Source organism: Myotis myotis, unplaced genomic scaffold (genome assembly GCF_014108235.1).
Source record: "Myotis myotis isolate mMyoMyo1 unplaced genomic scaffold, mMyoMyo1.p scaffold_m19_p_2, whole genome shotgun sequence".
NCBI lineage: Eukaryota > Metazoa > Chordata > Mammalia > Chiroptera > Vespertilionidae > Myotis > Myotis myotis.
Genome location: NW_023416324.1, coordinates 197,112,490 through 197,140,278, shown reverse-complemented (window position 1 = coordinate 197,140,278; position 27,789 = coordinate 197,112,490). Strand labels below are relative to the sequence as shown.

General features: G+C 40.6%; 1 protein-coding gene across 2 annotated transcripts in view; it reads left to right on the top strand.

Annotated features, from left to right (window-relative positions):
- The first annotated feature begins 269 nt into the window (after positions 1-269).
- Positions 270-27,789, top strand: part of MME (membrane metalloendopeptidase) — a 93,795-nt gene continuing 66,275 nt past the window's right edge. Inside the window, exons 1-3 of one of the 2 annotated variants that reach the window (XM_036350359.1) lie at positions 270-490; positions 4,839-5,008; positions 5,748-5,783. In XM_036350359.1, coding sequence (XP_036206252.1) covers positions 4,849-5,008; positions 5,748-5,783 — 196 coding nt within the window. In that variant the 5' untranslated portion in view covers positions 270-490; positions 4,839-4,848. Of the gene's footprint in view, positions 491-625; positions 755-4,838; positions 5,009-5,747; positions 5,784-27,789 lie in introns of those variants that run through there. The other variant, XM_036350360.1, reaches the window with a different exon arrangement.

Below are 27,789 nucleotides of genomic sequence, written 5' to 3'. Positions count from 1 at the left end.
AAATGAGGAAGCAAGTAAACTTGGATTGAAGGGAGGAAAATGAGCAAGAAAGAGCAAACCAAGAATGTGAGAAAAAGAGAGAAGATCCTTTAGACATAGAACCTTCATCAGCACTTAACAGAATATCAGAGGCGATGTATTGTTTTCTTGATTGCCCCAAGCTAAGCAATTCCAAGAATGTTTGACAAAGCTCTTTTGGGAAGGGTGAGGTGGGGCACCGGCCGGGGGTGGGGCGCGCGGGTACACACACACACACACACACACACACACACGGCCTCCACGCATGATGTGACAGAACTGGGGAGACCTAGCGGAAACCTTCAGGTCACCCGGGGAACTGCTCCTCTCGCTGGTCCTGCAGCGGCGAGGCGCGGGGGGGTGAGAGCGCCGAGACGCGCGGGGCGCGGAGATGAGCAAGTGGCGAAGCTTGACCCAGCGCCGGCGGGAGCAGCCGCCCAACTCCCAGCGCGGGATCTGCTGAGAGGCCACGGTGAGTCTGTCCGGGTGCGGGTCCGAGGGATGCGCGGGGACCCCGTCGCCCCGGGCCCGGGCCCGGGCCGAGGCGGGCCCGTCACCTCCCCGGAGTCCGGCCTCGGCTCGGCGCCGCCGCCCGCCGCCCGGAGCCCCGCGCCGCTCGTGGCGCGCCCGGGTGGACGCGCGGACTGCCCGGCGCTCGGCAGGGCTCCCGGCCCCGCGCGCTCATTGGTCGGGATGCGTCTGCTCAGCCGCCTCCAACTTCTCCCGGATCGCACCGGTGAGTCCCGGGAGGGCGAGCTGGCACCTGGGAGAAGGGTCCGAAGGGCGCGAGAGCCCGGGGTGGTGGGAGCCCTGGGACGGGCGCGGGGAGGGCTCAGCCGGCCGGGGGGAGCCGCTGCCCGCGAGGCGCGCGGAGCAGGGTCCGCGGCTCGAGTCCAGCGCGACCCCCGCGCCCCGGACCCCGCGGCGGTGGACGAGGGAGGCGTGCCCGGGAAGGAGCCGCACCGGGACCTGCAGAGGGAGGGAGAGGGGCCGGGAGGTGACCTGGAGGAGGGCTCTGAAGTGCAGTTAGGTCGACTCGGGAGGTTCATTTCAGAGATGCCTGCAGCCGCTGCCAGGGGGAGTTAGGAGCGGTTACCGAGATCTGGGGGCTGGGAATTTGCCATTCCGCTGTGCACAGATTTTTTTTTTTTTTTTTTTTAAAGCAAGGTTTGTTTTCATTTTGATTTCTGTCGGCTAGTCTCCTCATTTCCAACTCACTTTTCTATTTTGACTTTCCCTGACCTGAAGAGCTGTTCATTTTCTCACCTCTTCACCTTGCTTTAGAATCAGAGTTTCCTCTTATGTAATTTATGCGATGGGGGCACTTAATCACACTAGGGTTAGTTGGCAGGGGTGTGGGGGTTGGAGGGGGCAGTTTTTTTGTAAATGAAAGTTTCCTGACTCAACCGATCGCAATCTATTTGTATTACTGGAAAATCAAGGAGATTGCAATCGGGCAGTCCTCTTTAGCCACTCGGTCTGTTCCTTACCACATCTGATGCAAATGGTAATTTTGTTAAACTGAAAAGTAGTACCCGGCCTACAGTGTCAGTATTTGGGAACTCCTCATCCGCAAGTCAGCTGTGAAGGCCTGCGCCTTCTTCACTGGGTTGCATGATTGGCTGGGTCCCCGCACTCCAAAACAACTGCCGGGACAGTGTCTTGGGCTCCACGCAGTGACTTTCGTTGTAAGGCTATGGGAGTAATGTGGTTGGGACTTCATATCCAAAGCTCCATATTCTGGGCCGGGCGGACACCTACAAATGAATATCCCAGGAAAATAAGGAGATGATTTCTGTTGAAGTACCTGCCTCTTCGGCTTCTGAAGCTACCATCTAAACCTGGAACCTGTTTCTCCCGCTTCCTGTGCCTCAGTTTCCATCATACACACTGTAATGGCAGAGTGTACCCTCAGGCCCTTGCTGAACTGTAAATGTTGTAATGTGTTGTGAAGATGAAAATTGCTTAGGGTTATACTAGACTTCCTCTTAACAAACCAAGTATGCGCTAAGTTCTTGGAGTTGACTATGTGATAAAGTGGTGTGTATTCTCCACTGGTATAAGCATTCTTGCTTTATATTGCTTTGCAATTCAGCTTCTACTTAAGCAAAATAATCATTTATTCTTTGGGTGATGTTGTCAAGCTGCTTTACAGGGTTCTTTTGGGTTAGAATTCTTAAATTATCTAGTCTCTCCTTCCTGTTTAAACTTGCTAACATCTGCAGTTAAGGTGAAATATGTTTTGGCATAGTTCGCTTTATTTTGGGACTACAAGTATCAACTTTATTCTTTTGTGTAGTTGTTCTCCTTTTCAAACCCTCAAATGATGTTGGGTGTGGTTGAGCTGGATACTGGGTGTGGTTCAGCTTTCATCCTGAGGTTCAAGATTCTGACCCCTATTGCCTTAAAAGAAGATATTGACTCCACCAGAACTATCTGGAAATGAATGCGAAAGTTAATTAATTAGGAAGTTCAACTTGCATCACTTCTGCTTTTGCTCAGTGATGGTAAAAAGTGCTACTGAGGAACAAAAACTGAAATTTGCAGAGGGCTTACCAGAAGATGGAGAGTTTGCAAGTGGTACAAAGCTGATATTCTTTTGACATAGGCGAAAGGACGAACCTTCTTTGGTCACTGGCCCCTACAACCATTCCTGCCACCTTAGGTGCAGAACCATTAAGATCCCAGTTTTCCTGCGAAAGCCTGGTGGTGCTAGAGAGCGCCTTTAATTTACCTCTGCGGCTGCCCTGGTTCTTGGCACTGAGTTTTACCGGAGAAACTGATGGTCATTTCAAAGAAAGAACTAGAGACAGAAGTGGGTCCTGTGACACCAGGACAATGTTTCTCTAGATTATCTTCTGAGGTATTAGAGCAGGGGGAGAAATACTCAAGAAAGGGAAATATTTGTGCGAAGTGATTAATATTCAGATGTTCTCTAGGTCAGTCTCGACCCCTTCTGGGAGGACTGGCTAAATTATTTTTTTATTGTTTATCTCTGTGTATGGTGTCCAAGTGTTAAAAGTGTTCCCATACCCCCCACCCCCACCCCCAACCACCCCTATTAAAACTATGAGGACCACGATCAATGCAATTCCATATCATAACCCCAGGGGCTGTGTGAGACTAAGCCAGCATGAGTTGCATAACCATTAAGGAAGACATTTTAACATTCAGGTACATTACATCCCACTTTTATTGAGCAGACATGGTTTTCATGGTCTAATAAAATATTTTTATTTGAAAGTCTGTCCTTGGTTATAGCCTCATGTAAGCATGCTTAAGACTTTGTATCCAGAACTTTGAAGTCCAGTTGTGGCTCACTTATTAATAATTCACCAGAGAGATTAAATTTCTAGTAATTTGCTGGATCTCCCAGGCCACGCTTCCAACGTAGACTCTGTTTCTACGTTATCCTGTGCCTCAATTTTCACAAAACACACCCTCAGGGAACTGTGTGTGTTTAACAGAGATCTTTAACTATAACAGCAATTCTGAGCAGAGGCTTCATCTAGGAACTAAATTATATGCTTAATTTGTATCAAGCTATAAAAAGCTAATCTGTTAGTTTACAGGGCTCTTTTCTACAGCCCTGCAGGAAAATTGAAGTTGTCTGGGCTTTGGTAGATGGCCCATAGGCAATCAATTGGCTTCTAAAAGAACCATAATGACATTTGATTTTTAGGCTTATATTCCTTAAATCTCCCCCCCCCCCAAGCTTATGCAGTATGATTTAATGTAGTTTTTATTGCAAGATGATAACATTTTATGTCAAACAGTGACCAAATGCGTGTGTGTGTTTGTTTTTTTTATAAAGAACATTTACTATAGTTATGTAGCCTTAGGCTAATTACCTGATCTTTCGGTGCCTCGGTTTCCTAAGATATAGGATTAGAATACTAATATCCACCTTAAAAGATTAAATGAATTAGTACACGTAAAGCATGAAGAGCTACGACTGACACATGGAACGTTCTCAATAAATGTCAGCTATTAATAGTAGAAATATTAATTTAAATACAAGTTAGATAAGCATCTTAACCCTTGTTACCCTGACATACAAGGTAGACTTTTTTAAATCATATTTTTGTTCTTCAGCTACACAAAGAGATTATGGTTAATATCTTTCATTCGTGGAGGTAAACCACTGACTTTTGGTCCAATGAGTGACCTTTTCAGAATGCCGTCTAACCAGTTAATGGATACCATATCAGCAGTACTCATAATTTTGAACTGGAAAGTCAAAAGTTGTTTTTAAGACTAAAAGTATAAACTATTGCAGGTGTTTATTTCTTTTTGTTTGTTTGTTTTTTAATTTGTACTCCTATTTTAAATTATTGCTTAGTCAAAACCTCAAAACGTTAGTCATTGATTCCCAAGCGTATAAAGGAAGCCACTGGAACAAGATATAAAATTCACCTTTGACATTGTCCAAAGTTCAGAAGGGTGGTTTGTTTAAAACTCTCCTTAATGACGGTACAGTAATTATTTGCTTATGAACTGCTGAAGGAATCCTATGTAAGTATTTAACTGAGTCTCTTGTCTACTTTTGCTTGGATCTTCTGTGAATATTTCTATTAAAAAAAGAACCAAAAGGTGGTGACAGGGACCTATCCAATTCCTCTGCCTCTATATTCTTCACTGTCAGAATAAAAATTTTGATTTTCAACCTAAAAGTTGTATTTCTCATTTAAAATAAATTAACCTTTACTTTTATTCAGCCACATTTAGCATTTGGAATGTTATATATATAGTTCCTCTTCTTTTTATCTTTTTATTCATTGGTTATTCATATTTAAAAATTATTTCATAACTTTTTGCAGATTTTAGGTGATGGGCAGATCAGAAAGTCAGATGGATATAACTGATATCAACACCCCAAAGCCAAAGAAGAAACAGCGATGGACATCCTTGGAGATCAATCTCTCCGTCCTCGTCCTGCTCCTCACCATCATCGCTGTGACCATGATAGCCCTCTATGCAACCTATGACGGTGAGCTGCGCCCACACCTGTACACACAAATGCAGAGGAGAGTGGACTCTTCATCTCACACGTTTCCCATCTACCAGGGTGTTAAGGAGAAAGACAATTAAATGAAAGATAATGCTATAAAGATTCCGTTACAAAATGCAATATCAATATGTCAAAACAATTAACTGACTAAAGTACAGTGTCTTTTACGTTTGAGCTAAATTATTAATTGCCAAGTATATTTAATGCACTCATGCTTACTTTATGAGGGTTCTATTGTATAATTTTATTTGATTAAAGTATACACAATTTTGTGGTCAGCTTCAATTAGTCAGTATTGTTGTGGTATTGAAATTCTAAAGGGCTTCACAGGAATTTAAGAGGTCTCATTTGAGTCTTAGAAGTGTTTTACAATAAGGATTAGAAAAGATTGATTTCTTAATGGCAAAAACAAAACGAAAACCCCACCATGATTACTGGACTAAGACAACTGATTATTTCAATTTAAAACACCTAGAGCTTAGTGGGTAGAGATGATGTAATACATATATTTTTATTCATAATGAAAATTTCAAATTTAAGATTTTCCCACTTTATTCCTCTATGTCTTTCTAACTACTAACAATGACATGTAATACTAGGTTTAGTTCTTGCTTTACAGAATTGACCATTTAATTGGCAATTTTTAGAAGAACAAAAGATAGGAAGAAATTAGAAAATGTAATTACAAATATTTATGTATATACCCTACTTTTTCTAGATGGTATTTGCAAGACATCAGACTGCATAAAATCAGGTAAGAAGATGGCTTTTAAATTTAATAGTTTTATAATTAATGAATCACATTTAAAAATCAAATGCTAATAACTATATCTCTACATTTGCTTTATGATTTATTCATTTATTTATAGATCAATTATTTATAGTATATAATGTATTTAAATAGTAGATTAATTAACTTGTTTATTCTAAAAAGACCTCACTCTTTTCAGCCCTGGAGTTTATGGTAGAGCGGTAGAAAACTAACTATAGTGCTAGCTTTATGGAGCTTGCCATGTAGTTGCAGAAAGAAAATCAGCATATATAAAATGGTGAGCATGCGAGTCATGTGAGGGGCAAGAAGGAAGAAGGGGGTGACATGAGCCATTTAAGCTACGTGGAGAAGTTAACATTTAGGAGGGGCCTTGAAGCAGGGTCAGGATTTGGAAGTGGAGATACAGAAGAGGGAGTTCCCAATAAGGAGAAAGAATAGCAGGAGTAAATCATATTGTTGAGAAGCAGTGAAAAAGTAGACACAAGAGATAGGGGCACGTTGCTGAGAGCTTGGAAAATCTATGTTTAGCCTTGATGTTGTGATAACAGAGAAATGGTTATTTTTCTGAACAGGTCACTTGGTAAGGCAAATGTTGAAAGGTGATTCTGGGAATGCTAGGCTGGTGGATTAAGTGAGAAGTAATAATCCAGGAAGGGTGGGCTGCAGGGGCTGCTGCTGTAATTCAGGTGTGATTGGGGAGGTCGGCCTGTGGTGCATGAGACAGTTATGGGACAGCATGAAGAGGGAATTGGCTGGCTTGATAGAGCTGACTTGCTAAATGAAGGATATGAATAATTTGGAAATGATGCCAAGTTTTAAAACCTAAGGGACTCAGGAAAATGGTGTCAGTTCACACAGAAGTAGAGAAGTTAGGAGGTAAGTTTGTTTTAGGGAGAGATGTGATGAATACGGATTTGGACAAGTTGAGTCTAAGCTGGGGTAACATCCAAGACGGAGAGACAGCAGGAAGGTAGAGATGGAAGTTTAGAGAGTCTTTCATGGGATGGATTAGGATGTGTCAGCCCAGGGGCAATAACCAAGCCTTAGGAGTATTTGAGTTCCCAAAAGGAGAAGAGAAGAGGTGTAATGGCTGAACTTAAGAGGACATTGAACATCAAATTAGAGTAGAAGGTCCTGGATGGTGTTGCTCAGTGGTTAGAGTGTCAGCCTAGGCACCAGCGGGTCTTGAGTTTGGTGCATGTGGGAGGCAACCAATTGATGTGTCTCTCTTACATCGGTGTTTCTCTCTCTGATCGCTCCCTCCCTCTCTCTCTCTCTCCCCCCCCCTTCTCTTTTCTCTCTCCCTTCCACTCTCCCTAAAAATCTGTGGAAATAAGGCCCGACTAGTGTGGCTCAGTGGTTGAGCATCGACCCATGAACCAAGAGGTCGATTCTTAGTTAGGGCACATGCCCTGGTTGTGGGCTCAGCCCCCCACCGTGCAGGAGGCAGCTGATTGATGTTTCGCTCTCATCGATGTTTCTATCTATTCCTCTCCCTTCCTCTCTTTAAAAAAATCAATAACGACATATTTTTTAAAAAATCAATGGGAAAAATATCCTCTCTCCTCTGGTGAGGATTAAAAAAAAACTAAAGTAGAAGGAAAAGAAAAGTCAGAGAAGTTTGAGGAGCTGCAGAAGTCCCGTGCATTACAGTGTGGTGAAAAAAAGAAGCGCATCTTGACCAGGAGAAGAAAGGGGTAGCTGGACATAGCACCCTGGATATAATAACATATTATTGTCCTTTGACAAGAGATTCTAAACTTCTTTCCAAGGAATAATGTGTTCCAAGTGATTTTTAACCATTTGCTGGTGGATATTCTTATCTGGGTTTCTGTTAGTCACTGACCTTTGCAAAATAATAATGGAAAAATATATTGGGATTAAAGGTGACAGTCTAATATCCCGAGTATGTGCTCCTTTGCATTTCTGTATTGCTTTTTGATTATTTATTTATTTAGCTCTGGGTCTTAGTGCACTAGCTGTACATACACCTGAGACATGATGTGGGCAGTTTGAGGGAGACCTGACTGGGATAGCAGTCATTTGCTGTCCATGGGCTTTCCTAGAAATAAAACAAGTTCCTTTTTCCCCCAGGGAAATGGTTGTACAGGTGCTTTGGCTAGGAGATATCCAGGGTCCCCGTGCCAGAGCTGATATGTGCCCAAGTTGTCAAAGTTACCATTTGTTCTCTCCCCAAATCCTCCCCCTCCTTTCCCTCTACCAGCTGCCCTGTTATATGCTCACACCATCCGGTTTTGAGAAACTTGCACTTAGGCATTGACCTCTAATTAGCTCCAAGTTTCTCAGTCTTTAATACACCTGGCATGTCTCATAAGTCCCCTTTACACATTCTCTTCCCTTCTCCCTCACACTCTTTTCTCTCTCTCTCTTTTTTTCTTGCGTTTGGTTTTTGAAGAAACTGCCTCCTTTGACTAGTAGGTAGACAGAGATCCCAGCAGTTTCCTCTCGTGGTACCTACCCCAATGAGCAATGAGATATTGGAAATCTGGAATCTTAGGTGTGACTTAATGTCTAGGGGTATGGCTTTGGCTTGTTAAATACTGTTTGGCAAGTTTCAACTCATTAAAATGTGTTTAACCTGTATCATGTCATTGTAGCTTAGAAATCATACCAAATGTAAAACGCTTTGTAGAACTGTATCTTGGCAGAGAAATGTACACAATAGAAATAGCTTCAGTGGTAAACAAGGTTGCTTTGTATGTTTTTTCATTCTGCTCTTTTGGTTCACAATCTGTTAGAATACTTTCATATTCATAGTTATTATTCTTCCTGGGTGAAAAAAATGAAGTTCAAATTCACCCTTATGGGTAACATTTTCACACCCATGCACACACACACAGTCCTTTGCTGGTTAAGAAGTCTTTTCTGCCATTGACTATACAATCATTGCATTTTGAAGTTGCTGCAAATTAAGAACAGTTGGGGAATTCTTGAACAGAATGAAAGTAATCAAGAAAGGGAGAGAATGAGAAGAGTGGAGAAGGATGGAAAAGAAAAGGAAGATGGAAAAAATGTAGAAAACATATAAAGTCCTCTACTAGCAATCCTATCAGTTATTTTAAAGGGAAGGGAAAATTCAAACCAAAGCACAGAAATTCTGAGAATTGAAAAATTAAGTATTGAAAACGTAAGCCAAGATGCTTACATATAAGTGAATGTTGATTCTAAGTTAAAATCTTTCTCCCAGTGGAAGGGATACTATGCAAGTGTCCTTCTCTCTTTGATCCTGTGAGGTCGAGGGGCCATAGTAAGGCAAAAATAAAATATTGCAGAAAGCTGTGGGTCACCTTGAAATCTGTTTGGTGTTAGGTACCTCAATCTGAGCATCTACAAGTTTAAATATTCATAATATCCATAAAAATGATGTTTATAATAAACACTTGAAATGAACTTGTCTATATATGAAATGCAGCAGTGTGAAAGATTACGCCAGACCTAAAATAAAACAAACTACTCAACAAATAACAAGTTAGGGCAGTGCTTAAAACCCTGCTATTAAAGTATGAGTCATGTTATTCATCTCTTATTTACCATATAAGATTGTCAAAAACATGGAGTTATAGAGCTTGTATGTGATTCCTCAAACGTCTCTGTATAAATCTAAGTCCTGCAATGCTCCCATTGTGCGGCAACCTTACCAAACGCAGGAGATTCCAGGAATCACATGCTTTCAATCACGGGTTCTCAGCTTCCTCACTGTTGACCTTTTAGGCTGGATAAGTCTTCGTTGGGAGGAGGCTGCTCTCCTGCACATCATATGATGTTTAACAGTTTCCCTGGATTCTACCCACTAGATGCCCAGTAACAACCCCCCTGCCCCAGTTATGACTACCAAAAATGTCTCCAGACACTGCCAAATACTGGTATCTCCTGAGCAGTATAATCACCTTTGGTTGGACACCGCTGGCTTAAGTGAAATCAAGAGTTCAGCCAGTGCTTTTTTTTCCCTTGGTGGTCAGCAGAACAATGCCTCCAAGGGTATCCACTTCCTATCCCTGGATCCTGTGAACATGTTACCTCATATGGCAAAGGGCACTTTGCAGATACGACTGAGCTAAAGATCTTGAAATTGGGAGATTATCCAGAATTATCTGGATGGAGTAGTGTAGTAACAGAGTTCCTATAAGGGATTGGGGAGCAGGAGAATCAGAATCAGAGAAAGAGATGTGATAATAGAAGTCGAGGCTTCAGTGACATGGCCACAGCCAAGGAATATATGCAGCCTCTAGAACAGTGGTTCTCAACCTTCCTAATGCCGCAACCCTCTAATACAGTTCCTCATGTTGTGGTGACTCCCAATTTCATTGTTACAAATTAAAGCATAGTGCTTAATCACAAAAACAATATGTAATTATATATGTGTTTTCCGATGGTCTTAGGTGACCCCTGTGAAAGGGTCGTTCGACCCCCAAAGGGGTCGCGACCCACAGGTTGAGAACCGCTGCTCTAGAAGCTAAAAGGGAAAGGAATGGCTCTCCCTAGAGCATCGGGAAAGAATGTGGCCCCGCCGACCCTTATAGTTCTGACCTTCAGAACTATAAGATAAGACACTTGTGCTGTTTTAAGCCACTAGTTTTATGGTAATTTGTTATAGCGGCCATAGAGAACTAACAATACTCCTTCCATAGTTCCTTGATTTTAAGACTGTCGTGTCCGGCATGTGTTGCCCAGTGGTTGAGCGTTGACCCATGAACCAGAAGGAAACGATTTGATTCCTGGTCAGGGCACATGCCTGGGTTATGGCTTGATCCCCAGTGGGGGACATGCAGGAGGTGGCTGATTAATGATTCTCTGCCATCATTGATGTTTCTATGTCTGCTTCTCCCTTCCTCTGTGAAATCAATTTATATGTGTAAAGACTATCTTTGAAGAATTAAAACACAGACCTTCCCACGCACAGTGTTGGGTTTTTTGTGTTTTTTTGTTTTGTTTTTTTTTACCAAACTGTTGTTCTATTAGTAACGTGAGTTGTATAATAAACAGATATAAGGAAGAAATGTTAAATAGATCCATAGAGGACTATAATAATAGAATGCAGGACAATAATAACAGAATAATAGAGCATAAAAAATAAAAATAGAAGATAATGAAATAGAAGAGTCATAGCTAACACTGCATGTTTATGTGTCTGCTCTGTCGTAGGCAGTTAACATGTATTAACACATTTGATCCTCATAATGACCCTGTGAGGCAGGTGCCATTATCCATTCTGTTTGCAGATGAAAAAACTTGGGTTAGGATCCCAGCCCAGGAGGCAGCCTGGCTCTAGAGCCTGTATTCATGGCCCCTTCTCCATGATGCCTTAAAGGAGACTAGAATCTGCCAAACTTGTAATACCTTATTCCTGTGCATACAGTTGATGAGAGCAGGCTGCTCCCACTCCTGCTAAGAGATGTAAGATGAGTCTCAGAGAGTGGGAATATTTAAATCCAGTCCGAGAAGGAGAATATCTCTTAGACCCGGAAACCAACTCCTTTACTGAAAACAATGCAGTTTCACCGGTGATATTTTTACATCAGATAGAACAAGGAATGGAGGGGTCTAAAGAAGCAGTGTGGTCCTAGAATCTCCGGGATAAAGAAGCCAAGATACCTCAGCAATGCAGTTCGCAAGAGAGAACCATGCCACCTGTAGAATTGTGCAGGTTGTACGCCGAGAGACAGGCTCACGGAGCATCAAGACTGGAAAACTCTCAGAACTATCCATTTCCTTTAATCCTCTACTAGCAAGCAAACTTTTGATGAGTACTTTAATTATTATTATTTTTTTAAAATATATTTTTATTGATTTCAGAGAGAAAGGGAGAGATAGAGAGATAGAAAAACGATGAGAGGGAATTATTAAACTGCCTCCTGCGTGCCTCCTACCGGGGATCGAGCTCACAACCCTGGCTTATGCCCTGACTGGGAATTGAACTGTGACCTCCTGGTTCATAGGTTGACGCTCAATCCCTGAGCCACACTCCCTGTGCAGTACTTAGTTATTAATACAAGGCAAGGAGGCATTATGTTCACCTGAAAGATGCATGCAGTATGATGAATATATTCAAATGTGACTTATTATCACTTTTGTGTGGCTTGAGCTATGTTCTTTAAAGTAAAGAAACTTCCAAATATCTGGTCATTTCTGCGAGTTCCAGATCCTGGTCATCCCCTAGGCGGAGTATCTTGGCACCAACTGGCCTTTTCTGGACAGCAACAGGGGATCTCTGCCTTTCTGTGGGCCACGGTCTCCCCTTGCTTGCCTATTAACACCACAAAAACCTCTGTAAAGAAAACTGGCACAACTAGATAAGTAATGCAGGGGCACTCCCGAGGGTTGCCAGAGGAGTTACAACCTTTCACAGTAGGAGATGAGGTTACTTTATTACACAATTAAGTTTGAAAAAAGTCCTTCAGGCAATAAGAAGGCAGCAGATATCTTAGTGGAAAGGCTGCTGAAGCGCACCTTTGTTAATTTATATGTGGAATGTGGCAATTTGCTTTGGGCGGCATCCCTGACACCATCTTCTGACAGTTATGTAGCAATATTTACTTTAAATATTCTCCAGTTGAAATTAGCATCTGTCAATCAAATTCTTTCCAAGAGACCCAATTATATGATAAATACACACACACATATAACATATTTTTCTTACCTTCTGGGTACTTTTAAAGCATTAGTAGACCACCATTTTTTAAATTCATGGTCAAGGAATGGAAAAGAGGTAAGTTGAATTAAGTGGTTAAAGGGAAAGAAAATTAGCAATACCTTGTAAGCGTATTTTGAATCCAAAGGTTTGTTTTACAGCTGCAAAGATTACCTGTGTTTCAAGGGGAGTGGATATAAACCGAAGTTGACTGGCAGGACTGCGGCTTTAGTCAACATTTTAGAGGGAAAGCTATGGGAAGGTCCCCTGTAGTTGAAGGGTCTTATTTTGTCCTGCTCACCACCAAATCCAAGGTGCTTTTCAGTAAGCGCTTAATATAATATGAAGCTCAAGCTGATAGCATGTTTTAGATTTTTTAAGAGAAATTGAAAAACAGGGAATTAAAAAGATCAGAAGGGGAAGAAAGTTACACAGCCTTAAAATTCTACAAAATTTCATTTCTGAGACTATTCAGAAAAGGAGATACAGGGAGCAGGGGTGAGGTAGGGAGAGTGGGTAAATTTTGATCCTATTTCTGACTGACTGAAAACTGAATAAATTATTTCTGTTCAAAATCCTCTAACCTCGTACCCATTGGAAGGACCATCACAAAGAAGATAGAGAATACCAAGTGTCAGTGAGGATGTGGGGAAACTGGAACCATCATATATTGCTGGTGGAATGTAAAATATTTTACTGCATCCCAGCTCAAAATGTAAAAACCATTTTGGAAAAGGGTTTGACAATTTTTTCTTAATGAAAATTAAACAGATGCTTTCCATATAACCCAACAATTCCACTCCTAAGTATTTACCTAAAAGAAATGAAAACACATGTCCTTACAATGATGTTATGTCATTGTCCATTACGGTATTATTTATAATGGTCAAAACATAGAAAAACTCTGATGTCTGTCAACAGGTGAGTATCAAAATGTGGTACAACTACAAAGAGGAATACTACACAACAATAAAAGGGAATAAACTATGGTGCATGCAATAATGTGGATGAACCTGAAAAACATGTTCAGTGAAATAAGCCAGACACAGAAGAATGCATATTATGTAATTCTATTTATATGAACATTTCCAGAAAAGGCAAAGTTGTAGAGGCCGAAAGCAAAATAGCTGTTGTTTAGGGCTGGGGGTAGAGCATTTATTGCTGCAAATGGACACCAGGGAACTTTCTGGGGTGATGGAAGTATTCTAAAATTGGATTATAGTGATGGTTACACAACTGTATGGTTATATTAAAAATAATTGGGTTAATTTGTGGTATGCAAATTATAACTCAATAAGACAGTTAAAAATAGCTTTCATCCCCTTTTCCATCTCTAATGTCCATTTATAAGAATTATCTTATTTTGATCTTATGCTTGCTGTTAAATGTTGTCCAGTGATTCCCATTTTCTAATTCAAAATGAGTATGTATATTTTTCAATGTCTACCAAATCTTTGCTAAATAACCTAAGCTTCTCAAATTGAGTGAGTATATTAGTGTTCTATTGGTGAAAAATCTACGGAAAGTAGTAAATCAACTAGCAAGTTAAAATTATTTCAGAGTTAGCGATTGGAAGCATTGTTGGCATGCCCTAGGGTTTTGCTTTCAGAAGTCCGAGTTGTATGTAGGGTAGTGGCGCCCGGTGGGCCGGCCATCTCTGAGTCAAAGTCAGATTATGGGGTCTGCCGGAGAACAGTCACCAGGGATAATCTTGCTTCTGGAAAAATGTCTGGTTTTTCATATGGGCTCTGTGAAATGTTTCCCTTTTCACCTTGACTGCTGGTTAAGTCAAGAGTCAAATTTGTTTTTAACCCATAATTATAGGACCTCTTTGTATATGTTTGATTCACTAGCATTACTCCCATCCTTTTTCTTTCTCGTCTAATGTATATTAGTTACTTTATGTATTCCTGTAAGGCCACTTTGAATGCTTTTCACAGCAATGTTAAGTTAATAATTAGATGAGTAGAATATAGATAAATTCCAGCAATAGATATGTGCAGGAGAAAGGCTGTTAAATAGTAAGCTTTATTTCAAAGAGATGCAAATGTTATGAGTAATTAAGGCACAATCTTTTAAAAGATTACTGCTTCTTTTTCCACTAAGCCAACTTAGCATGGGAGAGCTAAGATGTCAGTTTTGGCCACATCCTGCGTTTATTAGTAGGTGATCTTAATTAAGTCAGTTTAGCTTTCTGCATTTCATTCCCCTTATCTACAAAATTGGAATTAAAAGTGTCTCATTTTACAGAGAAACAACACAGACTAATGACAGCCCCATGGCATGTTATGCATCCTTCAGGGACCTGTACCACAGATAAAATGCACAGGTATATTCCATTTAAAGTGCTCTTTCATGAACATTACAAATGCACTATTTAAAACTATTTAGTGAGAATAAAAAAAAAAGTCAGTATATTTTTGAAGAGAAAGGCGTGGCCAAAAAGAGGGAGAGAAGAGAAGAGAGAGTGGTACATTTTACACTCTTAGGTAAAACTGTATCATCTCTCTTATTAACATTTTCCTTGACCGTTGTGCTCGATCTTAGCACAGGGGGGTGACAGTGTAGCCCGTGAATCAGTTAAAATAAGCACAATGAGAAATGGGCACGTGGATCCATGTTTCCTATCAAGCAAAACCTGTCAAAAGGCACACCTGGATTTGATCACATGGCTACTCTGTGCATCCTGGAAGACCCTCACTGTTAGCCCTTGCCTAGCCATGGATTAACCCTTTAAAAGAAGGAAGCCAGAGGCCTGCAGCAAGAGGAGAATAACTAGATCTTTGCTGTTCAAGGTGTGGTCCCTGGACCAGCAGCATCTGTATCAGCAGATACAAATTCTCAGGCCTCACGTAAGCTGTACTTAGCCTGCAGCTGCAATTTTCAGTAAAGCCCCCAGGAGGCTAGTGTGCACAATAAAGTTCGAGAAGTGCTGAAGCGCAGTGATTCTCAACGATGGCTGCTTGTTAGGATAATTTGGGAAGCTTTTCAAATAGACCCATGCCAGGCCCTCTCTCCTCTCTGACATATGAAGTTCCTATCATTCAGCAGAGTGTTCTTTGTTAGGTGTTAGGAGAAAAAGCAATTGAAGTAAATGAATTGGCAATAAGGTATGTAGGAATTAGCTGGACATTTGCATTTTCTTAAGAGGGTATATGGTAACTAATTGCTTCAATAGGTGCAGTTTCAGGCTGTGCTACTTGGGGAAAACTAACTCGGAGAGAGGTACTTCCTGAGCCTGTTGTTCTGCTAATAATGAAGCAGCCGGACCTGGAATGTCCTCCTGAGATTGTTCCCAGTACAATGTGGGCATGAGTGTGTTCACAGGGGCTTCAGAACAATGTCTCTCCTCACCCATTCATTACTTTATTTATTCATATATTCATTAATTTTTTTTTTTTTTAACCAGAAACATTAAGCACCTTCTAAATGTTGAGGACTTTTCTAGAAACTGGGAATTAGATGACGCTCTTTCCCCTCAGGAAAGTGACAGTCTGGTCAGCATAGCAGACCAATAAACAAAATGATGTTATGGTTTTGCAAAGTGCTATGACAGGGATACACAGCATGTGCTACCAGCACTCTGAGGAAAGAACACCTGAACTAGATCAGTCATGGGAGTGGGCAGCTAGTGATTGTAATGGCACCAGGGAAGCATTCTTAACAAGAAACGTCGCCCACTGGGTTCTGAAGGATAGTCAGAGATTGCCAGACCAGAGGACAGCATGTGCATTGGCTGGCTGCAGGATGCAAGCAAAGGCTCAGCGAGTTTAGGACCTGCTAGTGGTTCATGATGGCTGGACTGTAATGTGGAATGCCCCAGGCTAGTAAGAGATGATGCTGGAAAAGTAAAGGGGGGCTAGGTCATATGCTACATGGGCTGTAACTCCTAAAGTTTATAGAAAATGAATAAGTATGTTGCAGGATCATCTAAGGCAGCGGTTCTCAACCTGTGGGTCATGACCCCTTTGGTTTCACAGGGGTCGCCTAAGACCATTGGAAAACACATATATAATTACATATTGTTTTTGTGATTAATCACTATGCTTTAATTATGTTCAATTTGTAACAATGAAAATACATCCTGCATATCAGATATTTACATTACAATTCATAACAGTAGCAAAATTACAGTTATGAAATAGCAATGAAAATAATTTTATGGTTGGGGGTCACCACAACATGAGGAACTGTATTAAAGGGTCACGGCATTAGGAAGGTTGAGAACCACTGATCTAAGGGATTTTAAGCAGAGGTGTATTATTCTCAAGCTTACCGGCTGTCTATCTCAGACCTGGTGAAGCGGAGGCAAAGATTTAGCCATACCAAGAATAACATTTATGTGTCCTAGGTGCGAAGGTGAGCTCAGCAAGACTGAGGAACTGAAAGAGTAGCTACAGGGCTAAGTCAGAGAGGGTGAATATGAGGATCTGAGAAGGAGTGAGAAGGGGAGGTGTTGCTCTTGGCCCAAGAGAGAAGCAGGAGTTGGGTCTTGCAGTCCATGTTAAATTGTTTCAACCTTTGACTAATACCAATGGAAGTTACAGAAGGAAGTGTTTTAAAGGAAGCATGACTTGATCAGAATTATAACTAAAAAAGGGCTGCAGGCAGGGTATTAGGCTGCTGCCCACTTATCTGGATGACAGCTCATGGTTACCTGTATTTGAATGGTAACAGAGTGAAGAGAATGGGTGGATTTGAGAATATTTAAAAGGTATAATTCTTAAGACTTGGTGTTTGCATAAATATATGAGTTAGTGAGAAAAAAGTGAGTAAAGTGTAACTCAAGTTTCTGGAATGGGAAATTGGGTGATGTGTTGCCATTCACTGAGCCAGGGGAACACAGAGGAAGAGCTGTTTGGGTGATAGGCTGGGGCCAGTGCATGAAAAGTTCTTTTGAGACAATGTAGATCTGAGATACTGGTAAGTCTTACACAAGTCGAAGTTTAGGGAAGTCAGGGTTGGAGATAAGGATTCAGGGGTCATCAGCCTATAGATGGTATAGTTGAGATTTCCCTGGAAGGAAATGGAGATTTCTAAAAGAGACTCAGAGGAGGAGTCAGGGAAGTAGAAGGAAAATCAGTCAAGTGCTATAAAATGCAGCTGAGAGGTTGAGTAAGATAAGAATTGAAAGCAGAGAGGGAGAAGTGAAAGATGCAGGTGGAAGATGGGACAATGTGTAGATCTTGTTCCTGGGGATGTAAGAGAAGATATATCCAGAGAAAAGATGACAGGACTGTTCTTAGACAGAGGAGGGCATCCTCTTCCTCTATTATCTGGGAAGAGAGGCAATGATGGTTTGGAGGCAAAACTCTGTTTGAAGGCTGGGAAAGATAGGAAGCCACATGACTCATAATCCACTTACTCATCTGTGAAGTAAGAGGCACAATCTGCCCCTGGGAGAGAGAAGGTAGGAGAGTATTGAAGGCTAAAAAGGGTCAATGTGAGGAGTGGAAGGGAAGGCTAACCATGGCCATGTAGAAAGGCTGTACACAGAATTGATAACCTGTTGAAGGCCACAGCCTGAAATGGCATTAAACCATGCAGTTAGGGGATTTTCCTGCCATCACGATTATCTTCAGATATTTATTGAGCACTGTTCTAGTTGCTGCAGATGCAGAAATGAACAACACAGTGTCTCTACTTACAAGGAGCTTTCAATGAAAAATGAGACAGACAATAAACTAATTAATCACTAAATATATAAAATACATTATTAAATATCTTAGCCTAGAGTTGGAAGGGAAAAGGAAGGCAGCTTGACAGCATTGAGACAGGCAAGGGAATGAAATTCTTAGGTGAGCTGATGATTGAAATGATGGCATCACAGGATGTAGGCTAGAAAGTACAAAAAAGGCAAAGGACAAGTAGAGTGGGCACAGGTTGAGAATTCTCAGTGAAGTTGAAGAGCAGGTGTAGAGGGACAAAGAAATGAAAAAACTTCTAAGGGTTATGGATGGTTGGAGCATAAGTTACTCAAGTTGAAGATTTTAAGGGTAGAACTGCTCTGGGTGATAACATCAGGAATTACCATGGAAAGACATGTAAGGATGTGAAGTGCAGGTGAAGGTCCTGAGAGTTTAGAAAGGTAAGAAATGCTTAATCTAGAGAGTAGCAGAGATTTTTTTTTTTTTGTCCACATAGTCTGGATGTTAACTGGGAAGATGATAGAACTTTCATAGACGGGAAATGGGTAGTGACAAATCAGTCTTTAATAAACAGAAATGAATGTCTAGGAAGTTAGTAGATGACAGATAAAATAGTTGAAGCTGGGATGGTCAACTGGTGGAAGCCTATATTAACAGAGCATTTGGATACTGCAGAGAGTGATAATAGAAGACTATTTTGCCTTTTAATGTTGTGAATTGCTAGGAGAGAGAGCTTCTGGGGAAGGGGTTGCAGTTAAATCAGAGAGCTGGAGGGAGTATTCTGTGAGTAGGTTTAGGACTAATTACAGTCACGTCTTCTTACCCAAGGGAATACCAGAAATGCTCTTCTAATTCTCTTTCCTTTCACATCCCAAACCCTTTGCTTTCCTTTTCTAGAGATATAAGTTTGCAGGAGACACTCTTCTGAATGGTTGAAAATGTTTGCTGACAAGAGTAAGATTCTAGAATATAGAATTCAGATAGGTTAGGGTTTTGGACTCATGTATTTTCATATGAAATTGTATCACTCAAGTGGGTAAAAGCAACCAGCAAGAGGAGATGTTGGCTTTATACTAATAAAAGAGATATATGCAAATTGACCGTACCTTCATGATGCCCATCAGCCAATCAGGAGTGAGTATGCAGATCAACCCAACAAAGTTCTGCACCGCCCCAGCCACTCTGGGCCTCTGGGCAGTGTGGGAAGGCTCTGGGCCAGAGGGAAGGCGGAAAGGTGGCTCCAGCTGGAGCGAAGGCGGTGCTGGCAGCCAGGGGATGGAAGGCCCATTCTTGCATGAATCTTCGTGCATTGGGCCTCTAGTAAGTAATATAAATGTCTAACCACTATGCTGTATACCTGAAACTAATACATTACAATTAACTGTCAATTGTAATACAAAAAATTTTTATTTTTTTAACAAAGAGGTGATGTCAGAGGCCCACCTATCTGGCATGTTATTGTGGCCCTTATTTGATAGAATGAGAATTAATTACTAATGAATTCAGTTTTATCTTTTTACTAGCCTAAATAAAAACTCAAAAAGTGAATCAATGACTTTTTTCTTGAGACAAAATGTTTGTTAAATATTTCCTAGAGGCCAGATCTTCTTTAGAAATTTAAAACAAACAAACCTCAAACAGAATTGTTACATTTCAGATATCAAAATGTATTTTTTAAAAACTCTTCAACCCAGAGGAACCTGTTAGTAGTAGTGAAGCTAAAAAGGATGGTGGTGGTGGGGGTCGGAGGGTGGTTTCATAGCACAAACTAGATGATTGGGGAGTCAAATTGAAGTCAATTTAGGAGGTAGCTAATAGCAAGCAGTGGGTCTTGATTGCTTAAGGCAAAAACAAGCAAGCCAACTATAAAATGGTGGCTGTGGCCCAGGCCATATCTTCTATGTAGTTTCTTTTGTTAATGAAGGCTTTCCTGAGCTTTAAAGAAATTATTATTTAAAGAACTCCCAGATCATTAAAAACTTATGCTTTAAGACGTGCTTCAGGACCCAGTAGTTCCTTATAAACACTTCCAGTAAAGAAAGCTTTTGTTAAATCCACTGGCTTAATTCTCTGGTATAATTAAATTAGCTGAATAAAATTAGGATGTTTTTTATACTTCTGCCAGGCTCAAACCAAAATGAATTCATTGTCCTGAAGTACATGTATACAGCAATTAATGATATCACTAACTTAGAAGGCAAGAAGCAAAATATTAATAATTGTGTTTGTTCAGAGAAATAAGTTAATTATATTTGAGTGAATCAAATAAAGGAAACAATATAAAATGGTCGCTAGCAGAACAAAATTTCTCAAAGCACTGTATATACTAGTGAACCTTTTGAGCTCGGCGTGTCAGCATTTTTAAAAGCCCTAACTTAATTCTGGTGCCGTGTCACATATAGAAATTTTTTGATATTTGCAACCATAGTAAAACAAAGACTTAAATTTTTGATATTTATTTTATATATTTAAATGCCATTTAACAAAGAAAAATCAAGCAAAAAATGAGTTCACGTGTCACCTCTGACATGCATGTCATAGGTTCGCCATCAGTGGTATATACTATTCTGTAGCAAGGATATGACACTGTGTTGAGAAGAAATGGCACAAGCAAAACCTTGACAGTCCCCTTAAACTCATATCCATGCAAATACGAATCTTTTAAAGGAGAATATAAGATAGTAGCAATAAGTGCTTTGAAATTTTACAAGATATATTTCAACTACAGTCATACAATTAAGATAAAGAAGTGGGAAGATTTGAGAAGTTGATGACCTGGTTGAGTTCAATGCAGGCCCCCTGTTGCGGGATTAGCCAATCGCAGGCCCTGACACTCACAAAGGCCAAGGTCAGTGGCTCTGGCTCCACACCCAGTAAGTTTCATGCCTTCTGAGCTGCTTTTGACCTCAGCTCTAGTAAGTGGGTTCCTGCCTTGTGTCTTGGGATCGCACTTCTGGCTCATTCCCCAGTGCTGGAAACCGAGCTTGTGCTTTCCTTCCATCTTCTGGGACTGAAATGCAACTTAGCACTTAACCTCATCATGTTTGGCCAGACCCTGGATCTTGGATCACCACACATTGCCTGCTGGGCCTCATCCTGTGTAGCTTCTTTCCCTTGTTCTTAGCGGGCAGCTTCCTCTGTTCTGATCCCTTGCAATCTATCTAGTAAGATTCAGTCACATTGCACTGCCGCAGACTACTCCTACCTGAGCCCAGTTTATGTAAATGACAAACATTCCATATGGAAGAAAATGTTTCTTTATATATGGAGACAGGAACAGTTTACTAATTTTGTGAAAGCCAAGCATCCTGCTTTTCCCTCAACCATCAGCCACCACACCTATTAATTTTTAAAACTTAGGAAAAAGGAATCAATGGTCTTGTTTTATTTAATACCAGAAAATCTAATTATGTGAGAAAGTTCAAAATTTTTCAGATATTTCCTATCTGACTTTAAGGGAACAATACAAGTTATTTTAAAATTCAAGCATAGTAACAGGAAAAAGAAACCAGTATCAAAATATTGTAAGATTCTGCCTGGCCGGTGTGGCTCAGTGGTTGAGTCAACCCTTGAACCAGAAGGTCACGGTTTCATTCCCGGTCAGGGCACATGCCTGGGTTGCGGGCTCAATCCCAGTGGTGGGGGTGTGTAGGAGGCAGCCAGTCAGTGATTCTCTCTCATCATTGATGTTTCTATCTCTGTATTCCTCTCCCTTCCTCTCTGAAATCAATAAAAATATATTTTAAAATGTTTTAAGATGCTGATATAAGGCATGTGTGGTTTTTAAAGTTTTTAAGTTAAAGATGATGATAATTTACTATAAGAAGATTTTGATTAACTGAGAATGAAGGAATCTTTTGGAATGTCCATTATGGACCTGTTAGTGTGCAAAGTGTTGGAATTAGAATCCTTGCTTTGGGTGGAGGATTATAGTTATCATTGCTTTTATAGTCTATGAGTAAACTGGAAATACACTTTGATTTATTTCATACTAATAATTCATTGCATTGTTGATGGTCTAAGGCTCCTTCTCTCACCTAACCATATAGTCATGCAATTGATGACATGACATATGAGCATTATAGAAGTGGTTGGCAGCAGCTTAACATGTGCAATCCACAAGAACTCTAGATTCGTGGGGAGAACTAGTCCACGCTAGGGCTTATGAAAGCATAAGTTGACTTGACAGGCTATGTGTTAAAGTGGTGATTTAGAACTTCATGATCAGCCCTAAGGATAGGCTGAAAATAAAGGGAGAGCTATTCCCATGAGATGGCCATGATGAGGACTTCTAGGACATGCTGGCTCTTTCCTTTTTTTAAAAAAAAAAATATTTTTATTGATTTCAGAGAAGAAAGGAGAGGAAGAGAGAGATAGTAACATCAATGATGAGAGGGAATTATTGGCTGCCTCCTGCACATTGGACCGAGCCTGCAACCCAGGCATGTGCCCTTGACTGGGATTGAACCTGGGTCCCTTTGATCCGCAGGCCAATTCTCTATCCACTGATCCAAACCGGCTAGGGCAATGCTTGCTCGTTCCTTCATCCTCAGCAAAATAAGTCCTCTCCCCCATGGTCAGATCCCTCTGCTTCACCAGGTGGGTTGACAAAGGCCAGACCCCTGCCTATTGGCTCCCACATGTCTGCTTTCCCCAAAGACAGGCAGGGTTTCTCCTGAAGTGCTGAAGCCTTGAGAACGTAGACCTTCATCCTTTATCCATCCTGCGTCCTTACTTCCAAGGACGGCCTCCTTCACACTCACAGAGAACCACTCTACACTCTTGTCCTCTTTCGGTTGCCATCTTTGTCAAGGCCATTACCCACCTTCTCTGCCTGGAACACAGCTCAGGCGGTACCTAACTCAAATATTTGTTGAATGAATGAATGAATGAATGAATGAATGAATGAATGAATGAGTGAGTGAATGAATGAGTGAATGAATGAAATGCTGTCTGTCTTTTCCACCTTTGCCCAGCTAGTTCCTCCTTCACTCCCAGCACACCCTACCCACTGCACACAGAACTCACATCTCACTTGTGGTTAGTTGGCCAATGTCTAGGTTGCCCACTATAATGTACGTGTTGACTGTCTCTCTTATTCATCATTCTGTTCCAGCAGGGTGCATGGCACATAGCAAGCTGTCAATAAATATTGCTTGAATGAATGAATATTTTATTTACTTTTGGACTTATTCTCAGGTTCCTAATTCTGAGATCACAAAAGCATTGTTATCAAAGCGAAGTGACTTGTCAGGGCACCTGCTACACAAATACCAGGTTTTCAGTCTGGCTTTGTCCCATCTTTGTAAGTCAATTTACAAAAATGTTCTCTGTTCTGTATTTCTCTGTCAAAGCTCCTAAGGTTAGCCCTTTTCTGTCTGATCCATCTCCTTCACTAGCATAAAAGTCAATTGTTCCCTTAGTTTAATTTACCTTGAGAATTCTACCCTCTTAAGCTAGAACTAGGTCAGCAAGGAAACGGTTTCTAGATATCTTTTTCTTTCCCACTCTTTTCCTGTTGCAGGGATTATTGTCAACCGATCTCCTACTCGGGTAAACATTTCCAGCTCTCTAGGACTAAATTCTCCGCTAGTCTGGCCTTCCCCTTCCATCTCCAGTTCACTCGGAGCTTCTCCCTTCTCAGTGACTCATTTCTGCTGTCGTTTAAGGAATCCCATGCCCTCCTTCTCTTGGATGCCACTCTTTAGCTAAGTGTTGCCACTTTTCAACCACCATCATCTAAGGTGCCTCCATCCCTGGTTGCTTCAGTCATAGCACGCGCATTCTAATTCCCGGTCAACTCACACATACAAGCATAAGCTCACTTATAGAAGCCCACTGCGGTGCTCCTTACCTCTAGGTTACATATAAAATAGGATCTTTACAAGCCAGCTGAACACTGGGGACAACTGGGAATTGAAAATGTGAACTAAGTATAACAACCCTTCACTTCTAGATGCCGTTACATTAGAGGAGGCCAGGTGCATTTTGAAAAAAACAGCCTCGTTTCAGAGGAAAACCTGCAAACTCTGTGAGGGCAGGGATTATGTCTGCTTGTTCACCATGGTACATTCAGTTAGGAATAGTGTCGGACACAGAGGGATATTCAAAAATGTTTGTCGCAATGTAATGAGAAGTTTCAGTCTTTTCATGCTCCACAAGGAAAAAAATCTTTTTGGAGGAGGCAAATGATTTTGCATGATCCTTTGGGACTTCTATAATCGAAAGAACTATTTATTCATTAAAAAACATAAACATGTGGAGCCAGACACTGCCTTGTGTCAACTAAGCGCTTCCTTTACTAATAAGTGCTAAATTTACTAGCACTCACTAGAGAAGAGCTTTTTATAATTTTGATTTCACTTAGGCAGCATCCTACAAGCACTGTTGACCCAGCTCATCCTCCTGCCGTGATCTTTCTGTACCATACCCTACCAAAACTGATGCAAAGGCAGAAGAATGTTTTGAGTTACTCTCAGTAATTACATGTTATTGAAGTTGGCCTGATTATTCTTGTTCAGTAACATGACCTAAAATAGCAAAATGTTTTCATGAGAGAAACATGGGCATGTAATCTCATTGCTTTCTCTTTGGAGATATCCACCCCTGTCCTGGGAACTTGGGATCTACCTGAGAGAGTTACTAAGGGAACAACGTAGCCTTTTCATAACCTTCTGTATATTTCCCTTAAAAAAGAACTTGATTATTATTCACTAACATTAGAATTAACACACAACACTGATAACTAATTTTAAGTGATATATTGCATTTAAATGGAAGTTTAACCTCTAATAGCTTTTTGCTAGCAAAGAATCGTTTAGAATTCAAAATGCAAATTGGACCTGAAAAAGAAAAATTATTTTTAGACGTATGGCACTTCAATTTCACTGTAACACAGTTTCAGGGCTTTCATTTATTAGCAGAATATGTTTTGGGTTGTGAAATTTTAGAGGGATCCCTATTGGAAAATTGTTGAGTGTCCTCTTTTGGCTGTGAGCCATTCATTTAAATAGGTTATTTAAAAAGATAAAGCTGAAGAATTTTATTCATTTGGCTAACTAAGGGTTATTATTGTGGATCCATTAGACTTGGGATTTCTGTGATTATCTCAAGAAATTTTAAAATCCAGGGCCAAATGAGGTGAAAAAAATTCATGTAGCTGCTATACTCATGTTGTGGAGCAATTAAATTTTTAATTGGGCATTTAAAGAAACAGAAAAATACAGTGGTTTCTGTATAATTTAATTTGGATTTTCTCTCATTATTTGGAGTGTGGCAGAATGATATTGTAGAAAAAAATTCAACTTAAAATTAGACCTGGGCACAATCTAAATTCATACTGGTGACCCTGGGCATGTAACCACTCTGTACCTACATTTCTTTTAAATAGAGATAGCACGTCCTACTTTACAGAGCAGTCATAAGGAGGAAAAATAATTAAAACCAGAATCATAGTTAAGAGCTCAGACTGGTCACCAGGATGCATATGGTCAAGCTTTGCAACTTAACAATGGTGTGACTGTGGGTACAGATTCCTTATCCTCAATTTTTACATCTTTAAAATGGCTACACAAATATTGTTACCATATAGAGTTAAATAACTTAGAAAAGTGCCTTGCATGATTGACATAAGTCGAACACTGACTTCATTGTTATTACATGTATCTTTGGCTAAACCCAAATGAAAAATTGTCTAGTTAACATTCTATATATAAAGCTGATAGTTCATCTATAAATCTGATAGTGAATGACTTCTTAATTAACTATTTACTAGTATAGGTTTGTGCCTGTGTGTGTATGTATGCCTATGCATTTAAGGTAAATTGGTCACATGTATAGAAGAAATATAATTATAGGGTGTCCCAAAATTCATGCAAGAAGTAATTTTGATAGAAAACACAGGTTTATAATTAAAAATTGTAAATGTTTTATTGATTCATAAAGTATACAGTATAGGGTTATGTATGGAATAGCACATTGGGTAAATGGCCTCCACAGCTTTGTTGGCACATACGCAAAGCCGTGGTCTTCACTGGTCTTCATTGTCCCTGCTCCTGGGCCATAATGGTACTTGGTAATGCTTATCAAATTGAAGGGATTGAAATAAAAGGGAAACAGATATTAGAATCTGATTCAATAAACCAAGTGAAATTAGGCTTTTCTTTTTTGTTGTTGTTGTTAATGCTCACGCAAAATTTCAAATCTTGCGTGAATTTTGGGACACCCTATGTAAATTAAGTATTCCTCTAGCTAGAACATACACACAAAAAACAGGTCTCGCCGAAACCGGTTTGGCTCAGTGGATAGAGCGTCGGCCTGCAGACTGAAAGGTCCCAGGTTCGATTCCGGGCAAGGGCATGTACCTGGGTTGCGGGCACATCCCCAGTGGGAGATGTGCAGGAGGCAGCTGATCGATGTTTCTCTCTCATCGATGTTTCTAACTCTCTATCTCTCTCCCTTCCTCTCTGTAAAAAATCAATAAAATATATTTAAAAAAACAAACAAACAACAACAAAAAAACAGGTCTCCGTTCTTGAGCCAGAGCTCTACAGAGTAAATTCCCTGTGCTTGAAAACTTCCCTCCGACTTACTTGTGTAAACCCACATACAGTTTCTGAACAGTTAGTTGTAGAGTGATGGCTTTTCTTGGAGCTGACCAATTAGACGGGCCTAAGACTTGACCTTGCCTTAGCTGGAACTTAACCAGAGGTTGACAGAGAGTGTTTGAATTAAATGATAAACTCCCAGACCAGATTACATTCAGCATCAGGTATTGCCTCACCCTCAATCTTTTCAATTCAGTTATCACAGAAATAGTCAGGGAGAGGGATTTTATTTAACACTGAGGAGTGGATTGTGGAAGAATCCAGAATGTTTGTAATGCAAACCATTTGGTTTTTATTAGCAGTAGTCTGTGTGTTTGCTCATTTTCAGTCATTTTCTCTTCAGGAATGGTCCCCCAGATTCTAGTTTCCACATTTCTGCCTTTTGAATGGAGTCCTTTGTGACCCGTTGTGATTACATTGCATTTTCCTTGTGTCCTTTCAGAATGTTCCGACTGTGCCTTAATTTTGGTTGGGGGATGGGTGGGAGGATGGCGCAGCAGGGAAATGTGGTCAGCAATACTTTCAGAATGTTGTCAAAGGAGGTTCGCAAATTATCAAAAATTGCCTAGGAGAAATGTCAGGCTTGGTGTTAATAAAGCAAACATTTAGGACAGAAGATTGGATTAGAAATGTGTGTCCTAAGGTCTTCACAGGAATATTTGCTCCTGGTACCTCAACATTTATCTGACCTTCCTAGGCACTTCCAGAACAGTCCGAAGCAAGACTGATTGTAGTGATTTTAAGATAGTGGAATGAAAATGCTGTGCAGTTGGGGTCAAAAAGCCAAGAGCTTTGGTGGAGTTGGGGAGAGCAAGCTGAAAACGGTTTTGCTCATATACCATTCCCTAAACCTTGCTCCATGCAGCGCGAGACTAGCCAGTAAAGAAATTATGCTGTGGAGCCAGATAAGATGCCTAACCTATTTAACATGTTTACACTCAAATATGTTGTGGCTGAGAGTTTTTAAAATACAGTAGAAATGGAGAGAAAAATTATTTGCATCCTATTTCCACTTAATTTTGTTGCCTGTTTTATACATTTTCCTAGACATTTCAAAAAGCCTCAGACTAAAAATGGACAGAAGT